Genomic DNA, 24676 nt, shown 5'->3' with positions numbered 1-24676 from the left:
TTTAGCCCCTGAAAAGCATAACACTTACAAAAAAAAAGTTAGTTTAAAGCTGAAATCTGTGATTTCCCTCCATTAATTAACAGTTATTTGCTCCATGTGTATGATGGAGTCAGGTTCCATAATAGTACCGGTCATCTTCACCATGGTTGGAGACACTCTCACTCTCCTGTCTCCGTATACCACTGTTGAGATGTTTTGACTGGGTAGGATGCACACTGGTGCAGCAGCAAACACGTACGTGTTGGAGAAAAGACCGAGACGTGATGCTGATGTATTCATGACAACCAATATGACAGTGCAACAGTCTTCCATATAGTGTGATGTAGTGTGTAATACATCAGACTGTGTGTGTGTTAGCTTTGGTCCCAGGATCCATTTTTACAAGAGTGGGAAGTGTTTACTGCCGAGGTGACGGCGCACCAGCCACAATGGCTGCTACACCTGGTTTGTAGCCCCTCTGACAGATGGAGGGACAGATCTGGAAATTACAGAGTTCAACTATTTAGTTCATTTTGTTTTACTGAGAAAGAGGGCAGACAGAACAGGTCCTGGGTCAGCGAGGGGTCTACAGACATATTTGACTCAGAGACACTGTAATCTGTACACATCTGCGCATGTGTGTGTTCACAGCTCATCTCGCAAACTACGGAACCTATCAGCCTAAAAATGTTTGCGCACAATTATGCCTGTATGATGAAGAACCTCTTGTGGTTGTGTAATCAAGTACCTATTTGTCCCTCTTTCAATAGAAATAAATCAAGATGAGACCAGATTTACATTGTACTGTAACACGAAATGTATTCCCGGGTCTGGTAGTAGTATGCTACCTAACTCCAAATAATTAACTAATGGACTGGAACGTATCCTCCTTCAAATAAATGTCAACCCTTTGTTTTAAGTAAACACACAAAAGAAATAAAATAAATCATCTTCTTTTTAATTTGTAAGTTATGACTTATAAATGAAAGAGAATGACAATATAACAAGCATGAATGAATGACATTAAATAGATAGTTTAACTATTAAGAAAATAATAAAAATCATCAAATCCTTGTTCGGTATCTTTCTATTCTTTCAGTCTTAATCAAAAGTGAATTTTTTACTGTTGAAAACCGATGAACAGTTAAACCTCCCAGAAAGGAATGTCTTTATCCTTGATTTGATACGCCTCGATCCGCGTGAAACGCTCCCAAATAAACAGTTGAAACAAAAAAAAAATTGGGTACCCAAAAACATATTATAGCCCTCGATATGAAAGAAATGTGTTCTCTGATACTCAAGTGACCCCAGAACAGAAGTAGGTGATGGCGACCATCTTGTCCTCAGTGTCCAATGAGAATGATGTTATCTACTCAGCTTCCGTCCCATCCATCCGCTAGCAGGAAAACATGGCAGGGAGCGCTGGTTTGACAATAAGAAAGGCTAGAGGCTGGCAACACTTGGCTAAGTCTCCTCCCTCCTCTACCATTTAGTCACGTGAACCCGCGAACTCTCTCGCTCTGAATTCGCCACTCCACAGCCGTAAAGCTGTGCTCCCGGTCGGGACTCTTAAAGAGACAGTGCACCGATTAACGCAGAATCAGGTAACTGCTGGGTTACAGCTGCGGTGACTGAAAACCTCCGAAGAAAGTTTGTCGCCGCTCCCTCTCTCCATTCACTCTCTAGCTCACTCGACCAACGCTGCTCTCTGTCGCTGCCTGATCTGAGTCAATCGTGCGCATGCGTGACTCACATCTACGGGCGAATCAGATCGGGCAGCGACGGCGTCAAAATTACAACATCATTTGTTCGGGTTTGAGTCTTGAAAGTAAACGAGAAGTCGATGGTATTTCGCAGAGCAGCAAGTCTTTCACCGCTGACCTCAGCACAGGAGAAGCGGAGGAACACTGATGAACCAATGAGTCATTCGCCTTGATTCACCTCGCCACCATGCGGAGGTGCCGTAGTCTTCACTGTTAAACCCCGCTATAGAAATATAACTTCAAGAGAAGGATTAATCAGTCACAGCTAGAAATCGTCTCTGTAGCTACAATAAAACATTTCACATGTCTAAACTATGTTTTCTTACCATTGTTATACAAAAGTCAATAACCCAGCCACTAAGGATGCAACTAACCCAGCCACAGAGGATGGAGAAGCCAATGTATTCTTAGTGCCGGACCCAAGCCCGGATAAATGGGGAGGGCTGTGTCAGGAAGGTCAGCCAGCACAAAATCTTTGCCAAATCAAATATGTGGATCATAAATAAGATGTCCATACTGGATCGGTCAAGGCCCGTGTTACCAACGACCGCCACCAGTACTGTTAACCAGCAGGGTGCCGGCAGAAACAATGCTGCTGTTGGGCAAAGGAGAAGGAGAGTGGAAAGGCATGTCCAGAGACAGCAAGAGAGGAGGAATGGTAGGAGTGTGGAGGTGAGAGTCGGAACTTTGAATGTTGGCACTATGGCTGGTAAAGGGAGAGAGCTGGATGATATGATGGAAAGAAGAAAGGTAGGTATACTTTGTGTGCAGGAGACCAGGTGGAAGGCCAGGAGCATCGGAGGTCGGTTCAAACTCGTCTACCATCGTGTGAATGGGAGGAGGAGTATGTCAAGAGTGTGCTGGAGGTGAATAGAGTCGGACAGGGTGATGAGTATGAAGCTGGAAATCGAAGGTGTATTGACGAATATTATCAGCGCAAATGCCCCGCAAGTTGGGTGTGAGATGGAAGAGAAAGAAGAATTCTGGAGTGAGTTGGATGAAGTGGTGGAGAGTGTACCCAAGGAGAGATTGGTGATTGGAGCTGACTTCAGTGGGCATGTTGGTGAAGGGAACAGAGGTGATGATGAGGTGATGGGTAGGTATGGCGTCAAGGAGGGAAACGTGGAATGACACATGGTGGTGGATTTTGCGAAAAGGATGGAAATGACTGTGGGGAATGCATATTTCAATGGGGAAAGAACACAGAGTGACGTAGAAGAGTGGAGTAAAGTGCACACAGGTGGACTATATCTGATGTAGAAGGCGCGATCTGAGAGGGATTAGGTACTGCAAGGTGGTGACATGGCAAATGTGGCTAGGCAGCATCGAATGGTGGTATGTAGGATGTCTTTGGAGACCAAGAGGAAGAAGCGAGTGAAGGCAGAGCCAAAGATCAAATGGTGGAAGTTGAAGAAGGAAGACTGTTGTGTGGAGTTCAAGGAGGAGTTAAGAAAGACACTGGGTGGTAGCGAAGAGTTGCCAGATGGCTGGGCAACTACTGCAGAAATAGTGAGGGAGACAGCTAGGAAGGTACTTGGTGTGTCATCAGGACAGAGGAAGACAAGGAGACTTGGTGGTGGAATGAGGAAGTACAGCAAAGTATACAGAGGAAGAGGTTGGCAAAGAAGAAGTGGGGTAGTCAGAGAGATGAAGAAAGTATACAGGAGTACAAGGAGATGCAGCGTAAAGCAAAGAGAGAGGTGGCAATGGAAAAGGAAAAGGCGTATGGTGAGCTATACGAGAGGTTATATACTAAGAGGGGAGTAAAGGACTTGCACCGATTGGCTAGACAGGGGAAGGATGTGCAGCAGGTTAGGGCGATAAAGGATATAGATAGAAATGTGCTGACAAGCGAGGAGAGTGTGCTGAAAGGTGGAAGGAATACTTTGAGGGGCTGACGAATGAAGAAAATGAGAGAGAGGGGAGGTTGGATGATGTGGGGATAGTGAATCAGGAAGTGTGGTGGATTACCAAGGAGGAAGTGAGGGCAGCTATGAAGAGGATGAAGAGTGGAAAAGCAGTTGGTCCTGATGACATACCTGTGGAGGCATGGAGATGTTTAGGAGAGATGGCAGTGGGGTTTTTTAACTAGATTGTTTAACACAATCTTGGAAAGTGAGAGGATGCCTGAGGAGTGGAGAAGAAGCATACTGGTACCGATTTTCAAGAACAAGGGCGATGTGCAGAACTGTAACAACTACAGAGGTATAAAGTGGATCAGCCACAGCATGAAGATTTGGGAAAGAGTAATAGAAGCTAGGTTAAGAGGAGAGGTGACGATTAGCAAGCAGCATCATGGTTTCATGCCACGAAAGAGCACCACAGATGTGATGTTTGCTTTGAGAATGTTGATGGAGAAGTATAGAGAAGGCCAGAAGGAGTTACGTTGTGTCTTTGTGGATTCAGAGAAAGTTTATGACAGGGTGCCGACAGAGGAGGTGTAGATTGTATGAGGACATCGGGAGTTGCAGGGAAGTATGTAGAAGTGGTGCAAGATATGTATGAGGGAAGCGTGATAATAGCAAGGTGTAAGGTTTGAATTGACAGATGGGTTCAAGGTGGAGGGGGGATTACATCTAGGATGGGCTCTGAGCCCTTTCGTGTTTGCACTGGTGATGGACAAGTTGGCGGACGAGATCAGGCAGGAGTCTCTGTGGACTATGATGTTTGCGGATGACACTGTGATCTGTAGCGAGAGTAGGGTGCAGGTGGAGGAGAGCCTGGAAAAGTGGAGGTATGCACTGGAGAGAAGAGGAATGAATGTCAGTAGGAGCAAGATGGAATACCTATGTATGGGTGAATGAGAGGGAGGACAGTAGAATGATGAGGATGCAAGGAGTAGAGGTGACGAAGGCGTATGAGTTTAAATACTTGGGGTCAACTGTCAAAACCAACGGGGAGTGCAGAAGAGAGTTGATGAAGAGAGTGCAGGCAGGGTGGAGTAGCTGGAGAAGAGTGTCAGGAGTGATTTGTTACTGAAGGGTACCAGCAAGAGTTAAAGGGAAGGTTTACAAGAAGGTTGTGAGACCAGCTATGTTGTATGGTTTGGAGACAGTGGCACTGCTGAAAAGACAGGAGGTGGAGCTGGAGGTGGCAGAGATGAAGATGCTAATATTTTCACTGGGAGTGATGAAGAAGGACAGGGTTTGGAACAATTGAATAAAGTATTCTGATTATGTTAGAGGGACAGCTCAGGTTGGACGGTTTGGAGACAAAGCAAGAGAGGCAAGGTTGAGATGGCTTGGACATGTGTGGAGGAGAGATGCTGAGTATATTGGGAGAAGGATGCTGAATATGGAGCTGCCAGGGAAGAGGAGAAGAGGAAGGCCAAAGAGGAGGTTTATGGATGTGGTGAGGGAAGACATGCAGGTGGCTGGTGTGACAGAGGAAGATGCAGAGGACAGGAAGAGATGGAAACGGATGATCCGCTGTGGCGACCCCTAACGGGAGCAGCCGAAAGTAGTAGTAGAGATATACTGAGAGTGATAAACACATTAGGAGACAGCAGGGGAAAGGGTACAACCCACTAAAGATCAACGGGGTACCTGTGGAGAGGGTCTCCAGCTTTAAATACCTCGGCGTACACATCGCTGAGGACCTCACTTGGACTCTTCGCACGCAGCACACTCTAAAGAAGTCCAGAGAGAGGCTCTACTTCCTCCGAAGGCTGAGGAAGTTCGAGGTCTCATCCTCCATCATGAAGACATTCTATTCCTCGGCTGTGTAGAGCGTCCTAACAGGTTGCATCACCACCTGGTATGGAAACTGCCCGTGACCGAGTTGACCTGCAGAGAGTGGCACCACCAGAACATCCCGCCCCATCCTGCAGGACACTGACACCAGAAGGGTGAGGACGAGAGCTAAGAAGATCATGAGCGACACTTCTCACCCTAACAATGGACTGTTCAAGCTACTGGGGTCTGGTAGACGCCTCTATAGTCTTAGAGCCAAAACAGAGAGACTAAAGAGAAGCTTCTATCCACAGGCCATAAGAACTCTCAACATATACGACCTTTCACATACTTGAGACAGCTAGGTTTTTTGTTTTGTTATTATTATTTTTTATTTTTTATTTGTTGCTTATTTTGACATAAAGAGGAAAAAATGCACTGATCTTTTGTCTTTTTTCTAGGCCTATGTGTTTTTTCACATAATGATAGACGGAGTACCCCTCTTCATTTCACTGCGTGTTTTACTTTGCATTTCTGTGCATGTGACAAATAAAGTACTTGAACTAGTTCTTTGTTTCACTCATGTCTGTACTTGTAATTATTAGATAACATGTTGGCATCTTTCCTTGGTTGTGTAGACTTAAGGTCGATTTCCGTATGTTTACATATTTCCAGTTGCATACTGTGGGGTTTAAGTCAGGGCCTTCAGTGACAACCCCCCACCCCGCACACACACACGTGTCCTATGGGTGCTGATACAGCCAACACAGCCACATACAAAACACTCTCCTGAAACGATTCCCTAACTTGTGTCTCTTTGCCCTTGGTTTTTGAAAATAATTGCGAGATTGACTACTGGTTTTGGATTATGGACCTCAGACTACCAACAACAGAGATATCTGGCTGTGACCACTGCCTGGATTGCGACGCTGATTTTTGGAAGTCGGGCTGAAAAAAAGATGCCGGCTGAGCTGGTAGCTGGATAAGCTAACTGGCTGGCTAAGCTAGCTGGCACAAACAAAACAGCATGGGACCAAAAAGGTATCCCGCAGTTGAGGAAGTCCATGCAGGGGCGTAACTACCATATATGCAGGGTATGCAGCTGCATAGGGGCCCGCGATGATTTGGTGCCGGCCCTGCAAGGCCGAATATGGCCAAGACAGACAGCGTGACTGCACTGGGCCCCGCCCACGGAGGTGAATGGGCCTGTGGAGCGAGCCATATATAGTACCTGCGAAAAGGCACTCTCCGTTATGATTTTTACATAGTCTGTAGCAATCTTTAAAATATGTAACAGCATGAATAAACTAAAACTGTTCAATTAAATAATTGGGTGCTTCTTATTTTGGTATACTTGTCATAATTTTACATATAATATGCAATGATTGCTGGGTAATACTGCATGCATGTTGTTGTTGTCCAATGTCAAGTCTCAATTCGATCATGTGACGAGACTATACAATAGCCTACAGCTAGTTTAAAGCCAGGAGAGTGCGCCTATAATGTAAGTAGAACTTATTTATTATTTAATTGACTTGTCAATGTGTGGTGCTTATATACGTGTTGGTGCGCTGTCACCATAATGTTTTTGAAGGCCTATGCGTTGGTGCGCCGTCACCGTTATGTTTTCATCTGTGTTTAGAGGTGCGCGTTATGGTGATCCGACCTATTACTATAGGACCCGCTTTGACCATCTGGCATTAGGGCCCGGTGCTGATTCGTTACGCCCCTGAGTCCATGATATAAAAAGATCCTCATCTATCTGACGGAGGAGGTTGCAGCGGTCAGACTACAACAGAAAAGTATTTTGAAGGCATACAGGCAGCTTGGTCTAGCCCTTAATATAAAAAAGACCCAGATCCTCTACCAGCCACCACCCAACACAAATAACCCTGCTCCACCCCCAACTATCTATGTTGACAAAACCAGACCGGAAAATGTGTACCGCTTTACATACCTCGGAAGCCTCCTATCCTCCAAAGCTAATATTGATGAGGAAATACACCACCGCCTCAGTTGTGCCAGTGGGGTTTTCTCAAGACTGAGGGAAAGGGTCTTTGAAAACCGCGACCTCCGGGCCAGGACGAAAATTCTGGTCTACAGAGCGGTAGTGTTGCCCACCCTACTGTATGGCTCAGAATCCTGGATCACATACAGCAGGCACCTGAAGGCACTAGAGGCAGATAGAGGAACCAACACCAGCGTCCTGGAGGAGGCTAACATTCCCGCTATCACTGCCACCATCACCCAACACCAGCTCAGATGGACTGGCCATGTTATCCGTATGCCTGACTCTCGCCTTCCAAAACAAGTCCTATACTCCCAGCTTCTCACAAGACAACGTGCCCCGGGAGGTCAAAAGAAAAGGTATAAGGATAACATCCAAGCGAACATCAAAAAATGCCACATAGACCCTAAGACCTGGGAGGACACAGCAACCAACAGGGCGACCTGGAGAAAACTTGCCCAGGAAGGAGCTGCACTATATAACAATGATCTCCACCGTGCTGCAGAAGACAAGCGCGGACTCAGAAAGGAGGGAGTTTCCACCAAAAAGGCCCAAACCAATCCCACGACTACCACCGCCCACCCCTGCCCACACTGCACCAAAATATGCAGCTCCAGGATCAGCCTCTTCGCCCACCTCAAAACCCACAAGGACCAAGAAGGAGGACAGTCATACTCGACCTCGAGTGACCACCGATGATGATGTTGGTGCGCTGTCACCATTATGTTTTCATCTGTGTTTAGAGGTGCGCGTTATGGTGAGCCGGCCTTTTACTATAGGGCCCTCTTTGACCATCTGGCATTAGGGCCCGGTGCCGATTCGTTACCCCCCTGTGTCCATGATATAAAAAGATCCTCATCTATCTGACAGAGGAGGTTGCAGCGGTCAGACTACAACAGAAAAGTATTTTGGACCTGGTGGAATAAATTAAGTCCCTAAGGCTAAAAAACACAGAGAAGGAAAAGAGGATCGCCTTCCTGGAGAACCGGGCGGCTGATTTGGAGCATCACACGCGAATGAACGACATCATTGTCACCGGGCTGGAGACTAAACCCCGATCATATGCATGGGCAGTGGTGACGATGAATGGTGGGGACTTTGGCGAGTCGAACTCAAACACTGTGAAGCAATAGGTGACTTATTTCCTTCAGTCTAAGGGAACTGAAGTGGACAAGAACAACACTGAGGAATGTCACCCTCTCCCTCAGAAATACAAGAGCCATAATAATAAGGTTTTCGAACAGAAAGCATAAAACCACACTGCTAAGGCAAGGGGAGGGGGGAAGGTGAAGGGATCAAATGTCTACTTGAGCAAGCATCTGACTAAAAGGAATCGACAGAAAGGCACCCTCCCTGAGAAAGCAGAGGATGATCCAATCTACATGGTCAACAAACTGTGAAGTCTTTATGGGTGGCAGGGTGGCCCAGTGGTCAGCACTGTTGCCTCACAGCAAGAAGGTCCTGGGTTCAAACCCCAGCACGTCCCAGGTCCTTTCTGTGTGGAGTTTGCACATTCTCCCCGTATCTGCGTGGGTTTCCTCCCACCACCAACAAGACATGCATGTTAAGGTTAATACTCCTCCTGTCTGTGCCCCGGAGCAAGGCAATGGAAAGAAGAACCGGAGCTGGTCCCTGGGCGCTGCAACTGCCCACTGCTCCTATACAATAGGAGGGTTAAATGTAGAAGACAAATGTCATTGTAACCGAACAACTGTATGACAAAATAAAGTGGCTCTCTTCCTCTTCTTTCTTCTAAAATTGAACGGAACACCAGAAGAGGCTAAAGTGCTGGTCATTAGAGACATGGAGGAATTAGAAAAATACCAATGAGTCCAAAAGAACCACCTAAGATCATGAAAAAACTAAAGAGTGACTAAATAAATACACTATATACAACCATGGCAAGTTCTGAAAGAAGTCACTCATCTCCAGGTGGAGATAATGATGAACAGCAAACAACAAGGACTACAGATTATGATAAACTGGGACTGAAACCTTTTGAATATACTGAGCATAAATCACAAGATATGGAAAATGATAATAATCCAGAAAATAATTTCTTCAGTAATAGCAATTGCTGTTATTACACAGATGATCAGTTTAACACGAAGGTTAAATCTGGTCATAAAATATAAATTATTCACTTTAACAGCAGAAACCTATATGCCAACTTCCAAAACAAAACTTTGCTCAGCCCAGGCCATCCCAGGTCCTTTCTGTGTGGAGTTTGAATGTTCTCCCTGTCTACGTGGGTTTCCTCCAGGTGCTCCAGTTTCCACCTACCATCAAAAAGACAAACATGTTAGGGTTAATATTCCTGTCTGTGCCCCTGGCCAAGGCAATGGAAAGAAGAACTGGAGCTGTTCCCTCGGTACTGCAGCTACCCACTGCTCCCATACAATAGGATGGGTTAAATGCATAAAAAACAAATTTAACTGTAACCGAACAACCGTACAATGGCAAAATAAAGTGGCTTTCTTCGTCTTCCTCAAATGTTATAGAAGACGATACAGAGAGCGGGCTATTAAGTTATTACAGAGCTATGGTCAGCCGCGCCAGCTTGTTCAAGGCGATGCACAATCCTTTGAAGATTTCTAATCAGCTTTTAATACATTGGTGGACCTGTTAAGAACTATGTATGGTCCCTCCCGGTCTGAACTGAGATGTGGCTCCTATGTGGACACTACTTGGTAAACTGCCCACCAGCTATAGAGACAGCTTTGCAGAGTACTGCTTATCATGGGGAATCGTCCGCAGTGGCACTGATCAAACACATACGATTCCCGAATTTGCTGAGTGGCTCGAGAGAAAGGCACAAGCCATACAAGTATCGAGGCGAGGTACTGAGACAGACCGGGAAGAACCTACACACACCGAACGTAAAGACCCTAGGGCAGCCAAGCCCCAGAAAACTAGATTTGTTGTTGTCTACATAAAAAACAAAACAGGAAAGACCAAAGCCTCCTCAAAGCTCTGACACATAGCGTGCTATTTTCCCCCCACCCGCACTTCGAGGAAAACCCTCCCCTACTCTGCCTCTGATTGGCTAATGTAGCACCTGTGAGGGTAAACAGATATCTAGGACCAGAGACTAGGTTCGAGGAGCAGTAGATGAATTAAAACAATGGCAATACTCAACCACAGACCTGAAAGTACGTTTAAACGCTGGCTTGTATAAATTAACCAGAGAACATAAATATTTCACAGTAACACACTCATCTGTATTACCAGTATACATCAAAGCTAAAAATAAATTAAACACAACTTAAATCTTAAACACAACTCAAAAGTTCACCATCCCGTGCATAACCAAGAACTTCAGACTGCACAAATCAATGCAATAGTCCCTTGTTTAAGACTTGAACTGTCCATAAGCATCGACTGTGGTTCGCAGCAATGTCCCAGTCCTACCACCTTTCCAATGAAACAAAGCAAGGTCCTTATCTGTAGTGTGAGGGTAGGTACTAGAGGACTGCATTGGCACTGGGATCCCGCCGTAGGCGCTTTTAACTTTGCTGTGGGCGGGAGCGGGCGGTCAAAAAATAAACTGCAGGTGCCACGATTTAGCTAGCGCTGACAAGAAGGATGGAGTCAACAAATGAAGTTGAAAAGAAACTCAGGAGTCACGTGACGTGGAGTTTGAGAATGGCTGCTTGAAGACCGTCTCCGGCCAGCGTGGCTTTTAAAATAAGTTTTAAATTATAGTTGAACGACGCCATAGTTAATATTTGCTGAGCTAAAACAAAGTTACAACCGAAGAAATGTCGGGAAAAGAAAAGAAACACCAAGGAAAGAACGCAACGTCAAAAAGAGCAGACTCTCCTGATCGACCTAGCAGCGACAAGCGGGGTGGGTTGGTTGACGTTACTGCTAGCATCACAGACAAGGAGCCTACTGCCAGCATCACAGACAAGGAGCCTACTGCTAGCATCACAGACAAGGAGCTTACTGCTAGCGTCACAGACAAGGAGCCTACTGCTAGCGTCACAGGCAACGAGCCTACCGCTAGCATCACAGACAATGAGCTTACTGCTAGCATCACAGACAACGAGCCTACTGCTAGCATCACAGACAACGAGCCTACCGCTAGCATCAGAGACAAGGAGCTTACCGCTAGCATCACAGACGAGGAGCCTACCGCTAGCATCATAGACGAGGAGCGTACCGCTAGCATCACAGACGAGGAGCTTACTGCTAGCATCACAGACAAGGAGCCTACCGCTAGCATCACAGACGAGGAGCCTACCGCTAGCATCACAGACAACGAGCCTACCGCTAGCATCACAGACAACGAGCCTACCGCTAGCATCACAGACAAGGAGCTTACCGCTAGCATCACAGACAAGGAGCCTACCGCTAGCATCACAGACAAGGAGCCTACCACTAGCATCACAGACAAGGAGCTTACCGCTAGCATCACAGACAACGAGCCTACTGCTAGCATCACAGACAACGAGCCTACCACTAGCATCACAGACAAGGAGCCTACCACTAGCATCACAGACAACGAGCCAACCGCTAGCATCACAGACAACGAGCCTACTGCTAGCATCATGGCCACTGGTATCAAGAATATATTCACCCTCCTGACAAACATGTCCACTAGGCACAACAACAAGCTTGATGAAATCCAACGAACCATCACCTCCATGGAGTCCAAACTGACTGCCATTAACACACGCATGTCCGACGTCGAAGGTCGGCTAGGCTTCCTGGAGGATAGCGAAAGGGCCCTGAAGAAGGGCCCACCTGCCCCCCAGGCCGAACTCGAGCAACTCCGGCTGCAGGTCGATGATCTAGACTCCCGAGGCCGCCCCAACAACCTTGTGTTCGTAGGCTTTCCCGAGTCCTGTGAGGAAAAAGGGGCTCTCTCATTTCTAACCGAGGTGATCCCGGATATCTTGGGTCTGGATTTTCCCAAAGGTTTGGAACTGGGCAGAGCCCATCGCGCACTAGCCCCACGGAGAACAGACGACCAACCACCGAGGGCCATTGTGGCTAGGTTCCTGCGCTTTCAGGACCGTGACCGGATCATGCAAGCAAGCCGAAACAAGGGTAAACTGGAATGGAGAGGGCACCGCATCAGGATCTTCGCTGACTATGCAAAGGCGGTGAATGATAAACGCAGACAGTTCAAGCAATGCAAGGAGATGCTCCATGAACGCCGAGTTGCATTTTCCCTGCGTTTTCCGGCAGTGTTGGTCATCAACCCTAAGGGTCAGGGAGGACAGCGACATGAGTTCGAGGACCCGAGAAAAGCCCTAGAGTACATCAAGACCCTGTGACTGACTTAACTTGAGCCCACACACTTGACCACTGATCCATATAGGCCATAGACTTCTGAACATCGTTCCTCACTGCCCATAACGTTAGAACATAACCCCCCCCCACACACACACCACCACCACCTAAATCAAGCCTTGGGCAGGACTGCCAATCTCTCAAAGACGTAATGTACATTACTGGTCGCCCCCGAATCAACTAACAGCTGCAGTTTTACTCCCCCCACAGAAAAGGTAAGTCTCTCAGCTGTGCTATTGTAGTGGTTATGGGGGCTACATAATTCCCCTTATTGAGCTGGTAGGAACGTTAGTTTACAGCTGCTGTTTCCTCGGTTCGGGTTTACAGTGACACACTTCCGCTGCGCGGGTTTTTTGTTGTTGTTGTAATGGTGGAAGGAATAAATGGTGCACGTTGTGTAGCCGAAAAAGAAAGCTGTCACGACTCCTGCTTGAGCTCCTCTACACTATTCTCTAACAACGAATGCACAGTCACCTTGTTCCTCAACGTTACTCACACGTTGTTTTGCACCTCGGTACGACATCCTGCTGAAAAGTGCTCCCTTCCGTTGCATTTACGACACGTGTGTCCGCGTGCGGGGTATTTCCAGTTCATCCCTCCTTTGGGTGGCTCGCCATCTTGTTTCCGCAGCGCGCGGATGCGACGCCAAACCCATTCTTCAACCCCAACAAAACTGCCCTGCTGTTGTAACAGTACAATAGTGTAACGTGCATGGATAAGAAGACACGCCGCGGCCGCTGGCCGCTGGCTGGCGGGTCTGACCCTTTAGTCTAGCGCAGTGTTTCTCAACCCAGTCCTCAAGGACCCCCTATCCTGCATATTTTCTTTGCAACCCTGAATAGGTACCCGTTTGTAGTTATTCAACCAATCAGCAATGAATTTTGTCAGACGTTGCACACCTTGCATAATTAAGTGCTGCGAGACGATTGGTCGAGTAAGTACAAGCAGGGCTTCCTATGCAGGGTTACAATGAAAATCTGCAGGATAGGGGGTCCTTGAGGATTGGGTTGAGAAACACTGGTCTAGCGGTTAGCGATGCCTCCTGCGGTGCGGGCGACACGGGTTCGCGTCCCGGCCGCGGCAGTTCCTGTGGTTGCGTTGTCCCCCGAATTCGCTACAATATACATGAAAATAATTTAGTCTTTCTTCTGCTAATTAGTTTAACTCAAATACCGGAGAGGAGTTTTACATCTAAACTACCGGCGTCAGCGGTGTGGTTGACACACCGCGTAATGGCGGAGCAGGCGCTAACATGTCCGAGGTTGGTCTGGCCTGTCGCGTTGCGGGCGGCTGCAGAAACGTGAAGATAAACGGCTTCAAGCCTCCTACTGCCCCCGTAGCTTGGTCTTAAAGCAGATAACACTAAACACTTCACAGATAAAACAAGCAACTGGGCTAATTAAAGGAAAAGAGTAAACTCACCAAGTCCTGTTCCGCTTAGTTAAACACTGTAACGTGCACGGATAAGAAGACACGCCGCGGCCGCCGGCCGCTGGCGGGCGGGTCGGACCCTTTAGTCGAGCGGTTAGCGATGCCTCCTGCGGTGCGGGCGGTACGGGTTCGCCTCCCGGCCGCGGCAGTTCACTTCTCGGCTCTGTGGACGGCGTGAAACCAAGAAACCCCACCGGAGAAACAGGGACAATAAGGTTTGCGGCACCAGAAGTTACCACTTGTCTGCTCTCTCTCTCTCCGCTACTCGCCGCTGACCGGTTCTGCTGCGCTCTTGGCGTTTCTCCTCCGGTGTGCGAAGCTGCAGTTATTTGATTGGCTGTTACAGTCACGTCGTTAAAGGAACAGTACAACTATTTTAACACCATTGTTTTCAACCTTATGAACATTTTTTTTGGGGGGGGGGTTCCCCTTTTTCTCCCCAGTTGTACTTGACCAATTATCCGCTTCTCGGCTTTAAAGTAAAGCTGATTGTCCAGCAGGCGCTGGAGCTCCTGTCGGACATGTCTCTCACGGGTGACTTCAGAAGGGGAGAAGATGAGGATATCGGCCACATACACAAACACAAAACAGTTTAACGTGTCTCGAGCAACGTCATTAACGAGACCCTGAAAAACAGCTGGAGCAGGAGTCAAACCAAAAGCCATTGAAAGATACTCATTGTGACCGCTAGGAGTGTTTAATGCAGTCTGCCATTCGTCCCCCCTCCCTGATTCTAACCAAACCAAAGGCTAGATTTGGAAATACTTTAGCTCCCTTAAGGAGCTCAAAACCAGAGGAAATCAGAGGGAGTGGGTACCTGTTCTTAATGGTGATGTCGTTGAGACCCCGGTAGTCAATGCAGGGTTGGGGGTCTTGTCTTGCTTTCCTACGAAGAAGATACCAGCCCCTGCTGGCGAGGATGAGGGCCGGATAATCCCAGTTTCCAGCGCCGAATCCGTATATTCTCTCGTGGCCTGTGTGTGTGTCTGGACCAGAGAGAGAGTACAGTCGTCCTTTGGGAAGGGCGGCGCCAGGAAGAAGATCTATGGCGCAGTCATAAGGTCGATGTGGCGGTAGAGACTTGGCCTTAGACTTGTTAAAGGCCTCCTTTAAATCCCAGTAGCATGAGGGAAAGATCAGGGAAATCAGCCTCTTGATCTTTATTCCCAACATGAGGTGGAGCTGAAGAGTGACTGGGGAGAATAATGTCTTTCTCAGGAATTTTCACAGGAGCCAGGGAAACAGGAACACTCTCTTCCTTCAGGAAGCAGCGATGAGAACAATCACCTCCCCTTTCAATAATTTTACCAGTAGACCAATCAATGTGAGGGTTGTGAAAGACCAGCCAGGGGTGCCCCAAAATCAGGGGATGTTCAGGAGCTTGATAGAGGTGAAAACGAAGCAGTTCAGTGTGAGCAACATCGAAGGTGAGATGAATGGGAGGTGTTCCGTGGGTGATCCTGCACAATGATCTGCCGTCCAGGGCACTAGCGTCAGTAGGATCACTCTAACTCTAACTACTAGTTAGAGTGGGAGGGGACGGGGTTGTCCAGAGGACATGGCGTTCAAGTTCACATGGGTTTCGGGGGGGGGGGGTCTTTTTTTCCTCCTGTTTTGTGGGCGTGGCTTGTCAATTTATTTTATCAAAACGACCCTTAAAGATATATTGTACTGCGTATTGTAACTAATGTCTGATAGTTGTAAGATCAGATTTACCTCATGGAACTGTAGGGGTCTGAACAAACACAAAGGTGAAACAAGTGATGAGCAGGATAAAATTCTTGAAATCAAAAGTAGTTTTTTTTACAAGAAACTCATCTGCTGAGTGGGGATATTCCCAAAATAAGAGGAAGACGGCAGGGTCAGGTGTTGTCTGCTTCCTATACCACCCATACTAGAGGGGTTATAATACTAATCCATAAATCTGTCCCACTACAGATCCAAAATATAGTTAAGGACCCTGCAGGTAGATATGTCGCGGTCCAGGGTACTTTATTATCTGAAAATATAAATTTGATAAATGTGTATGGCCCCAATGAGGATGATCCCAAATTCTATGATAATTTGTTTCTGACTGCTTCAAATCTCCCTGGGCAATGCACAATAGCTGCTGACTTTAGTTGCACATTGGATCCATTAAGAGACAGATCAACTGGTTTAGATGATACTCACATCAGGTCGAGGAAGACAATACACCATTTTAATGAAAGAGATGGATTTGTTGGATATTTGGAGGCATGGTAAACCAAATGCAATAGAATATCCCCCGTTATTCCAGAACTTATAAAACTCATTCACATATAGACTACTTTTTAGTTTCAGCACTACTTGTTTCCAGAATTTACGAATGTCATTATAGCAGTATAGTTCTATCTGATCATGCTGCTGTATCCTTGATTTATAAAGATATTAAACTAGTGAGTGATCCCCCAAGATGGCGCTTTCAACCGGGATGGCTTATGAACCACACATTCAGATTTTTTTTAGATGAACAAATTGACTTATATGTTGAATGTAACACATCCCAGACATCTGCTAGCACAAGATGGGAGGCATTCAAGGCCTTTATTAGGGGTCAAATAATTTCTTTTACTAGTTCAAGGAAAAAAAAGTGCACAACTTGAAATGAAGACATTAGATGAGAAATTTAAAAAAAAATAAAACGGGTATATACCATAACAGACATATCTCTACAGATAAACATACACAATTACTCCTACTTAGATCTCAGTATAACGAATTATCAGCTAATAAATCAGCTAACAATTTACTGAGACTCAAACAGTCCTACTATGACTAGGGGGAAAAGCCCGGAAAAATCCTAGCATGGCGCATTAAACAACAACAAACAGGTCTATTAACTGTATAGAAACTCCAAATGGTAGAACTATAGTAGACCCTACAGAAATTAATGAAGCCGCCAGAGTCTTCTATGGGAAATTGTATAGCTCTGAGTGCTCTTCTAGCCTGGATATGCAGACAGAATTCCTAAACAACCTTAATATTCACAGAATTTCTGAATAGGAAAGTAGAATATTAGACAGAAGTACAACAAAATTGGAAATTGCAGAAGCGATTGGCTGTATGCAGGCTGGGAAAACAGCGGGTCCAGATGGCATCCCCATAGATATTTATAAAAAATTCAATCCAAATTACTTTCACCCCTTTTGGAGATGTTTCAGGAGTCCTTTGAGAACGGCCTTCTCCCCACATCCATGTGGGGTGCCCTAACCACACTACTTCCAAAGCCAGGCAAACCAAATACAAAATGTGAAAATATGCGTCCAATTAGCCTTTTAAATTCAGATACAAAAATACTATGTAAAGTTCTTGCGAGAAGATTGGGGGGTTTGCTTCCTCAGGTGGTGGGGCAAGACCAAAACGGATTTATCCAAGGTAGACACAGGGCTTTCATAATGTCAGACGAGTGCTCAAAATTCTACACAATATCTTTTCTCCTCTATTTTACTTGACCAATTACCCCACTCTTCCGAACCGTCCCGGTAACTGCTCCACCCCCTCTGCCAATCCGGGGAGGGCTGCAGACTACCGTGTCTCCTCTGATATATGTGGAGTCACCAGCCGCTTCTTTTCACCTGACAGTGAGGAGTTTTGCCAGGGGGACGTAGCGCATGGGAGGATCACGCTATCCCCCCTCCCCCCAGTTCCCCCTCTTTATAATTTTTGTGTCCTTCTTTTGTCATACAATACAGGGTGATGAGAAACACAAACGATCAACAGGTCCACCATTGACAATAGGAGCTGTGACATATCATCCATTCCGCACAACGTGATTGGCCGATGCCTTTATTCGTGGTGACAAAGCTCTAGAAAATAAGGCTTGGAAAGTTGAGCATTTGCCCCAAATGCTCAACATTCCAAATGCTTCCAGATGCAGAATGTCCGGATGCAAAAGCAAAACCTTTGTGAGATGCATAAAGTGCAAAATGTTCCTCTGTGTCTCCAGAAAGTCAGAATGCTTCATGAAATACCATCAAGAGTCAAACATCTAATTAAAATGGTGGAATTTAATACATAAGAATGGAAAGTCTAAATTTGCTATTTGTTTTGTTTGTGGCGTTGTATTTTACTGGATGATTCCCATTGATCTTTCCATGTATATACTCAGCCTTTAAATGTTTCACGCTTGAGAACAATTAAAAACTATTAGATTAAACAACAAAGTCCTGTTGTCCACTAAAGTGGAAATGCTGTAAAATTTGAAGAAAAAAAAATCAAGTTTTAACATTTTTTTCTTTTCTTTAACATGTTTTTCACCACCCCAAAACTTAATTTATGTTAAAAAAAAACATTGGCCTGCTTTCTATAGATCAAGAGAAGCTCTTTTGATAGGGTTGTTCATTGCTATTTATTCAAAACATTTGACGGTTTTGGTTTTGGGGATAAACGTATTCATTGGATCAAGTTGTTGTATTCTGGAGCCAGTGTTCTGTTAAAGGTAGGCGATGTACTCAGCCGACCTGTCTCTGATCATAGAGGTATAAGATAAGGTTATCCCTTATCTGGAATGCTGTACTCCCTGGCCATCGAGCCTCTTTTAATTTAGCTCAGGCAGGATCTCTCAGGGCCAGAGGTGTAAAAACCAGGTCCAGAAAATAAAAGTCTAAACCATGTATTTGCTCCACTCATGCACTACACCAGCAGATTCTAGTCAACACCACTCCTCAACTAGTTAGGGAAAACTAGCTAATGAAATCAGCTGGTTTAGTAACATGGTTGGAGCAAATACACAGTTTGGACATTTACTTTCTGGACCTGGTTTTTAGAACTCTGCATCAGGGCTAACCTTTTCAGTTAGTTGGCTTATCAGCATACACTGACAATGTCACAGTTTTCATAACAAGTCAAAATGATCTAAAACTTCTCAAGCAGAAAACTGTCCTTGTATGAACAAGCTTCTTCAGCAAAAGTCAATTGGTCAAAATCTGAGGGTTTCTTACTGGGGGAGTGGAACAATAAAGAGAAGCCAATATTACGAGCTGGGCTGCAGTGGAACACAGAAGGGATGAAATGTTTAGGTGTCTTTCAGGGCAGTAACTGCTTTCTGAGCAAAAACTGGGAGGGTTTAACTGAAAAGATCAGTGCCTGATTGTCTAGATTGACTTGGATCCAGCCTCAGTTGTCCTATAAGGGGAAAGTCTTAATTGTTAACAACTTGATTGCCTGTTGATGTTCTGGTGTTGGTTTACATTTGTAAAACCTCCGGACACACTCATAAGAGAAGTACAGAAGATGCTGTTGAACTTCTTCTGAGGAGACTTTAACTGGATCAAATCCTCTGTATTATTCCTACCAGTGTTAGAAGGGGGCCAGGGCCTAATTGACCTCCGCAGTCGTATCACAGCTTTTCGCCTTCAAACTGTGCAGCGACTATACCATAACCAACAGGTTTGGAGTGAAACAGCATCTGTGTTGCTTCGTAGGGTTATGAACCTGAACTGTGACAAGCACTTGTTCCCTCTGGACCTAGCTGGCATGGAGTTCACTACGACACCTTTCTCTCAGTCTGTCCTTCGAGCTTGGGGGTCGTTTTGGTCTTAGGCACCAAAAGAGACTACTCCCAGATTTATGGCAGTGTAGGGGAGGAACCACTGTTCTATAACCCACTGATACTGCAGGATGCTCAACTCCGTAACTTTTTACCTTTATTAGACAGTGACCCTGAAATGCATACAGGAAATGGGAGAGAGAGAGAGAGAGAGAGAGAGAGAGAGAGAGAGAGAGAGAGAGAGAGAGAGAGAGAGAGAGAGAGAGAGAGAGAGAGAGAGAGAGAGAGAGAGAGAGAGAGAGAGAGAGAGAGAGAGAGAGGGGTGTATTACATGCAACAAAGGCCGCCGGCGGGAATCGAACCGGTGACCATGTGACCACACGTCATGCGCTGTGAGCATTCAGCTACAGTGTTAAGAGGATGTATAACCATGATGGAAAACCCCTCAGCTTTATCGTGATGAGAAGAGCAAAGCAGGACACAGCACAAACACTGTGGACGCCTGTGCTTCTCTGCACGTTTCGACTGTTCAGAAAGTTTCATGGCCATAAAACCAGCAGCATTCCCATGCTGGCATGTGGCTTTCTGTTCAGCCTTGTTGTTCCTGTTCCTTTTGTTTTTCTTCAGCATTTTAAACACGTTCTCTCCAGCTTCACTAAATGCAGACGACTGAGCGGCTCATCTGTCTGCTGAACTCCAACACTGAATACATCTGAATGCATCCTCTCTGCGTAACGTGGGCAAACTGTGTGTGTGTGTGTGTGTGTGTGTGTGTGTGTGTGTGTGTGTGTGTGTGTGTGCGTGTGTGTGTGCGTGAGATGAGCCCCGCCCTCGCTGAAACAGACGGCAGAAGAGATATGATGGACAACCAGCCCCGTCCTCGTTGAAACCGACGGTAGAGAGAAACAAGTGCGACTATAAATGGCAGCAGTGAGCAGCCTACTAGTAAAGAACAATAATAATAATAATAATAATAATGATTAATAATAATAATTAATAAAGCCAACAAGTCCGACATCGTTATCAAGGACAGGAAGCAAAAGAGGTGCATGCTCATCGACATGGCAACACCATCCAAAAAAAAACAGCTCAGTGAAAGTCACAGAGAAGCTGACCAAGTACAAAGACCTGGAGATGGAAATCAACAGGATGTGGGGCATGAAGACCGGAACAACACCAGTGGTCATCGGAGCTCGAGGACTCATGAAGAAGGGATTGGAGCTCGAGGACTCATGAAGAAGGGGATGGAGCTCTAGGACTCGTGAAGAAGGGAATGGAGCTCGAGGACTCATGAAGAAGGGGATGGAGCTCGAGGACTCATGAAGAAGGGAATGGAGCTCGAGGACTCATGAAGAAGGGAATGGAGCTCGAGGACTCATGAAGAAGGGAATGGAGCTCTAGGACTCGTGAAGAAGGGAATGGAGCTCGAGGACTCGTGAAGAAGGGAATGGAGCTCTAGGACTCGTGAAGAAGGGAATGGAGCTCGAGGACTCGTGAAGAAGGGAATGGAGCTCGAGGACTCATGAAGAAGGGAATGGAGCTCGAGGACTCATGAAGAAGGGAATGGAGCTCTAGGACTCATGAAGAGGGGAATGGAGCTCGAGGACTCATGAAGAAGGGACTGGAAAAGTTCACCAACTGTATCCCAGGAAACATCAACATCAGTGCAGTCCAGCAGATCGCCCTCCTCGGAACGGCCCACATACTACAACGAGTACTGTCCATCAAGTGACATCTGCCCTATAGTGCCTCAGGTCCATAGTTTGGACCTGGCTCTACAGGATGTAAAACAGGAAACTTGAAAGAAATAATAATAATAATAGTAATAATAATAATAATAACATTATGTCTTTAGCACTACTGGTTTGTATGTTGGGGTTGGAGCCAGACACCATCATACTGTCATAAACCAACACGGGAGTTTTTTTTTAAGTCCAGCGAGTTTAATTTAACACCCTGGTTTGTACTTTATTACCTTAATCAGATGTTTATCCTGGTCTGGAGCACTTTATTGCAGTACACAGACTGCACTTTGTACAGGATCAATAGAAAAAAATAAAAACATTATAGGCACAATCTGTGATTTAATATGAAATGGAGGCATATTTACATACTTAACTTACAGTCACGATAATCTATAAACACAACTGAAGAATTTGAGTTGAAAATGTACAATAGACATTTTAGAAACGCAGATTTAGGTTTTGTTTACTGTTAGTCCTTGTTTTAGGAGACCTGTCAATCAGTCTGTGAGTGACAGCAGCTTCTTGTCCTGTGGTCTGTAGTTTGTTTGGTTTACGCCAGGATTAAGAACTGTAGCTGGAAGTTGTGTCTTAATTCCCTGACATGTGCGCGTCTCGGGTCTGACTGTGAAACGTGTTAGAGCAACAGCATTTGGTGAGGCCTTATTCAGTTAATAAAAGATAACCGTCGCCTTCCTGTATTTTAACATGGACAGGATCTCCCAGTGCATAACGCATAGCACACCCGTCACCAGGCGGAAGCTGTGCCGGGTTCTTTTGTCTCCTCTAACAGATGAACGGAGTCTTGTTCATCCCCTCCTGTCACCTCACCGCATGGATCTGACCTTTCACCTCAGCGCACCTGCAGGGGTGTAGCGCCAAACTAACTGATCATCATTAGACAACCAGCGATCAATAGGGGCAGCACTTCCAGAAAAGCCTAAAGTTGGGTTTCTACTCAGTGGAAACATAATGAACACAAGGGACCTGAGCTTGCTGTTCTGGATTGGCTGGAGGGTGCGCGCGTGGGGTCAAGTTTGATTGCCGTCCTAAATTCATACGCCATGGCAACGCACCGTTCTATGTAACCGTGGCAACACGCCGAGTCAGAAGCAGCCCAGTAAACATCCAAAGCGTTAGCTTAGCGGCTAACTTTTTTGCTTCATAACCTTTCAATTCTGAAAACGTCCAACAAAAACTAAGTGGATGTTTTAATCTTGCTGTGTTGTGAAGGGACCATGGTGTGAGGGGGGGATATTTCACCAGGATGTGGTTGCTTTTATGTTGTGTGTTAAAACCCTTTAAAGCGCGCCTTGTCTGGATGACCCCTTCCATTAACGGTTTGCAGGGTTCCCACCACATGAAGTTTCATTTACGGGGGGGGGGACCCCACTTTTCTTTAAAAGGAGGATTCAGGAGAAAACAGTCCATTCATCTCCATGATGCATCACGGCTGAGGTGTTTCTTCAAGACTTCCCTCAGGCCCTCTGCCCGCCCTTGCTCCGGACTGAGTCTGGTTAATAATGTGAGTACCCTGGCCCAACTTCTGGAGCCGGCTGGTTCATCTGGGGCAGACCGGCATATTGTTGTTGGACGCGAGGGGTCACATAGGTCGGCCGTACCTTAGTGAGGGTGTCGTCTCCGCGGCCTCTTCGGGGCCTCTCCGGACGCCTCCTACGGGCGGTGTTCATCTGGGGCCTCTCCGGACGCCTCCTACTGGCAGTGCTCATCTGGGGCCTCTCCGGACGCCTCCTTCTGGCAGTGCTCATCTGGGGCCTGTCCGGACGCCTCCTACTGGCAGTGCTCATCTGGGGCCTCTCCGGACGCCTCCTACTGGCAGTGCTCATCTGGGGCCTCTCCGGACGCCTCCTACAGGCGGCGCTCATGCGGGGCCTTTTCGCACGCATCTAGACAGACAGACAGAGGATGAAAACCAGTCAAGTCGTTTTGACTGAAGGTGCCGGTTGATTTTTCAGCAGTACCACATTATAAAGGCTTCATAGGCAGTGACCAGTGTTTTTATCAGTGTTGGTGAGTAGAAACATGTTATAACCCATTAAGACTTTTTGGGTTGCCAGGTTGGGCAGAGCATGTCTGAAACCATGTGATTAGATGAAGATAGGCGAACTTCGGTAACCGCCCCACCTAATGCTGGGAAACCGTTTTCTTTCTTTCTTTCTACAACCTCAGTCTTATCTTATCTGGTTAGCGCGGTGGCCTCACAGCAAGAAGGTCGTGGGTTCGAGCCCCGGGGTAGTCCAACCTCGGGGGTCGTCCCGGGTCGTCCTCTGTGTGGAGTTTGCATGTTCTCCCCGTGTCTGCGTGGGTTTCCTCCGGGGGCTCCGGGTTCCTCCCACAGTCCAAACACATGTAGGCTGCCCATGTGTGTGTGTGTGTCTCGGCCTTGTGTGATGGCGCTCCAGTGTTTAAACAACCCCCCCCCCCCGTGTCTTAGTCAGACTGTGTCCATGACTGTCCATCATCTGTGACCGCTCTATGGCGCTGGCCGGCTAGTTCATGGATGGTCACTACTACCTACGGTAAGTCCAGGCTGATCCACTTCCTGCAGACTCCGCCAGGAAGTAGATCAGCCGTGTCCTCCACCATTGATTTATTTTGAACAAACTTTTGTGAAAAACAGTATCGAATAAAAACCAGAAAGAACACACAAAGACATACAAAACGCAGCATCAACAACACAAGGCCCAGGGGCGCAGGCCTGTCTTAGTAGCCTGGCACCTCTGGGCTCGTCATATCTCCAGCCGGGAAGGGATCTCAGTAGCTGGCAGGCCTAGCATATATCATCCTTAGTCGGCTGGCGGACGACACCACCACCATGTTCTGGACCTCGGCCTCCCAAATCCCTCCCGCGATACAGCCGATCAAGTGTTTTTCCAAAGCTTCTGGTCTCAATCCAACCTTACGGAAATGTGAACGAACGGCCACCGCAGAACGAGACGTCCCCTCGGTGTGGGACACCGCTAGGGAGGATCCCCTGGGACTAGCCATCACCCAACCCCGGCGATCCGACACGTCCCCTGAACTTCAGCCCACTCACCGGAAACCCTGGAAGGAGACTAGATGCCCGGTTACAAGGAGACTCCTCCCTGAGAGGGAGGGCCCCTCTCACGAGCCGGATGCATACCTACACGTATGGGACTCTCTCTTTGGGGGTCGACGACGAATTAGCCAAAAGACTCGACAGCAGGTTGTTCAACTTCGTTTGGAAAAACCAAAGCCAGTAGTAATGAATACACGTCAATGTGGGGGGT

The 24676-nt window shown here is 46.7% G+C and overlaps 1 protein-coding gene across 1 annotated transcript in view; it reads right to left on the bottom strand.

Annotated features, from left to right (window-relative positions):
• The window catches only part of LOC130116809 (hexokinase-2-like), a 107711-nt gene that overhangs the window by 79481 nt on the left and 3554 nt on the right, over nt 1-24676 (bottom strand). The window contains exon 2 of the mRNA XM_056284869.1: nt 23027-23311. Coding sequence (XP_056140844.1) covers nt 23027-23311 — 285 coding nt within the window. The remainder of the gene's footprint in view (nt 1-23026; nt 23312-24676) is intronic.

Source organism: Lampris incognitus, chromosome 8 (assembly GCF_029633865.1).
Source record: "Lampris incognitus isolate fLamInc1 chromosome 8, fLamInc1.hap2, whole genome shotgun sequence".
NCBI classification, from domain to species: domain Eukaryota; kingdom Metazoa; phylum Chordata; class Actinopteri; order Lampriformes; family Lampridae; genus Lampris; species Lampris incognitus.
Note: the sequence above shows the minus strand (reverse complement) of the source record. Positions and strands in the feature narration are given on the sequence as shown.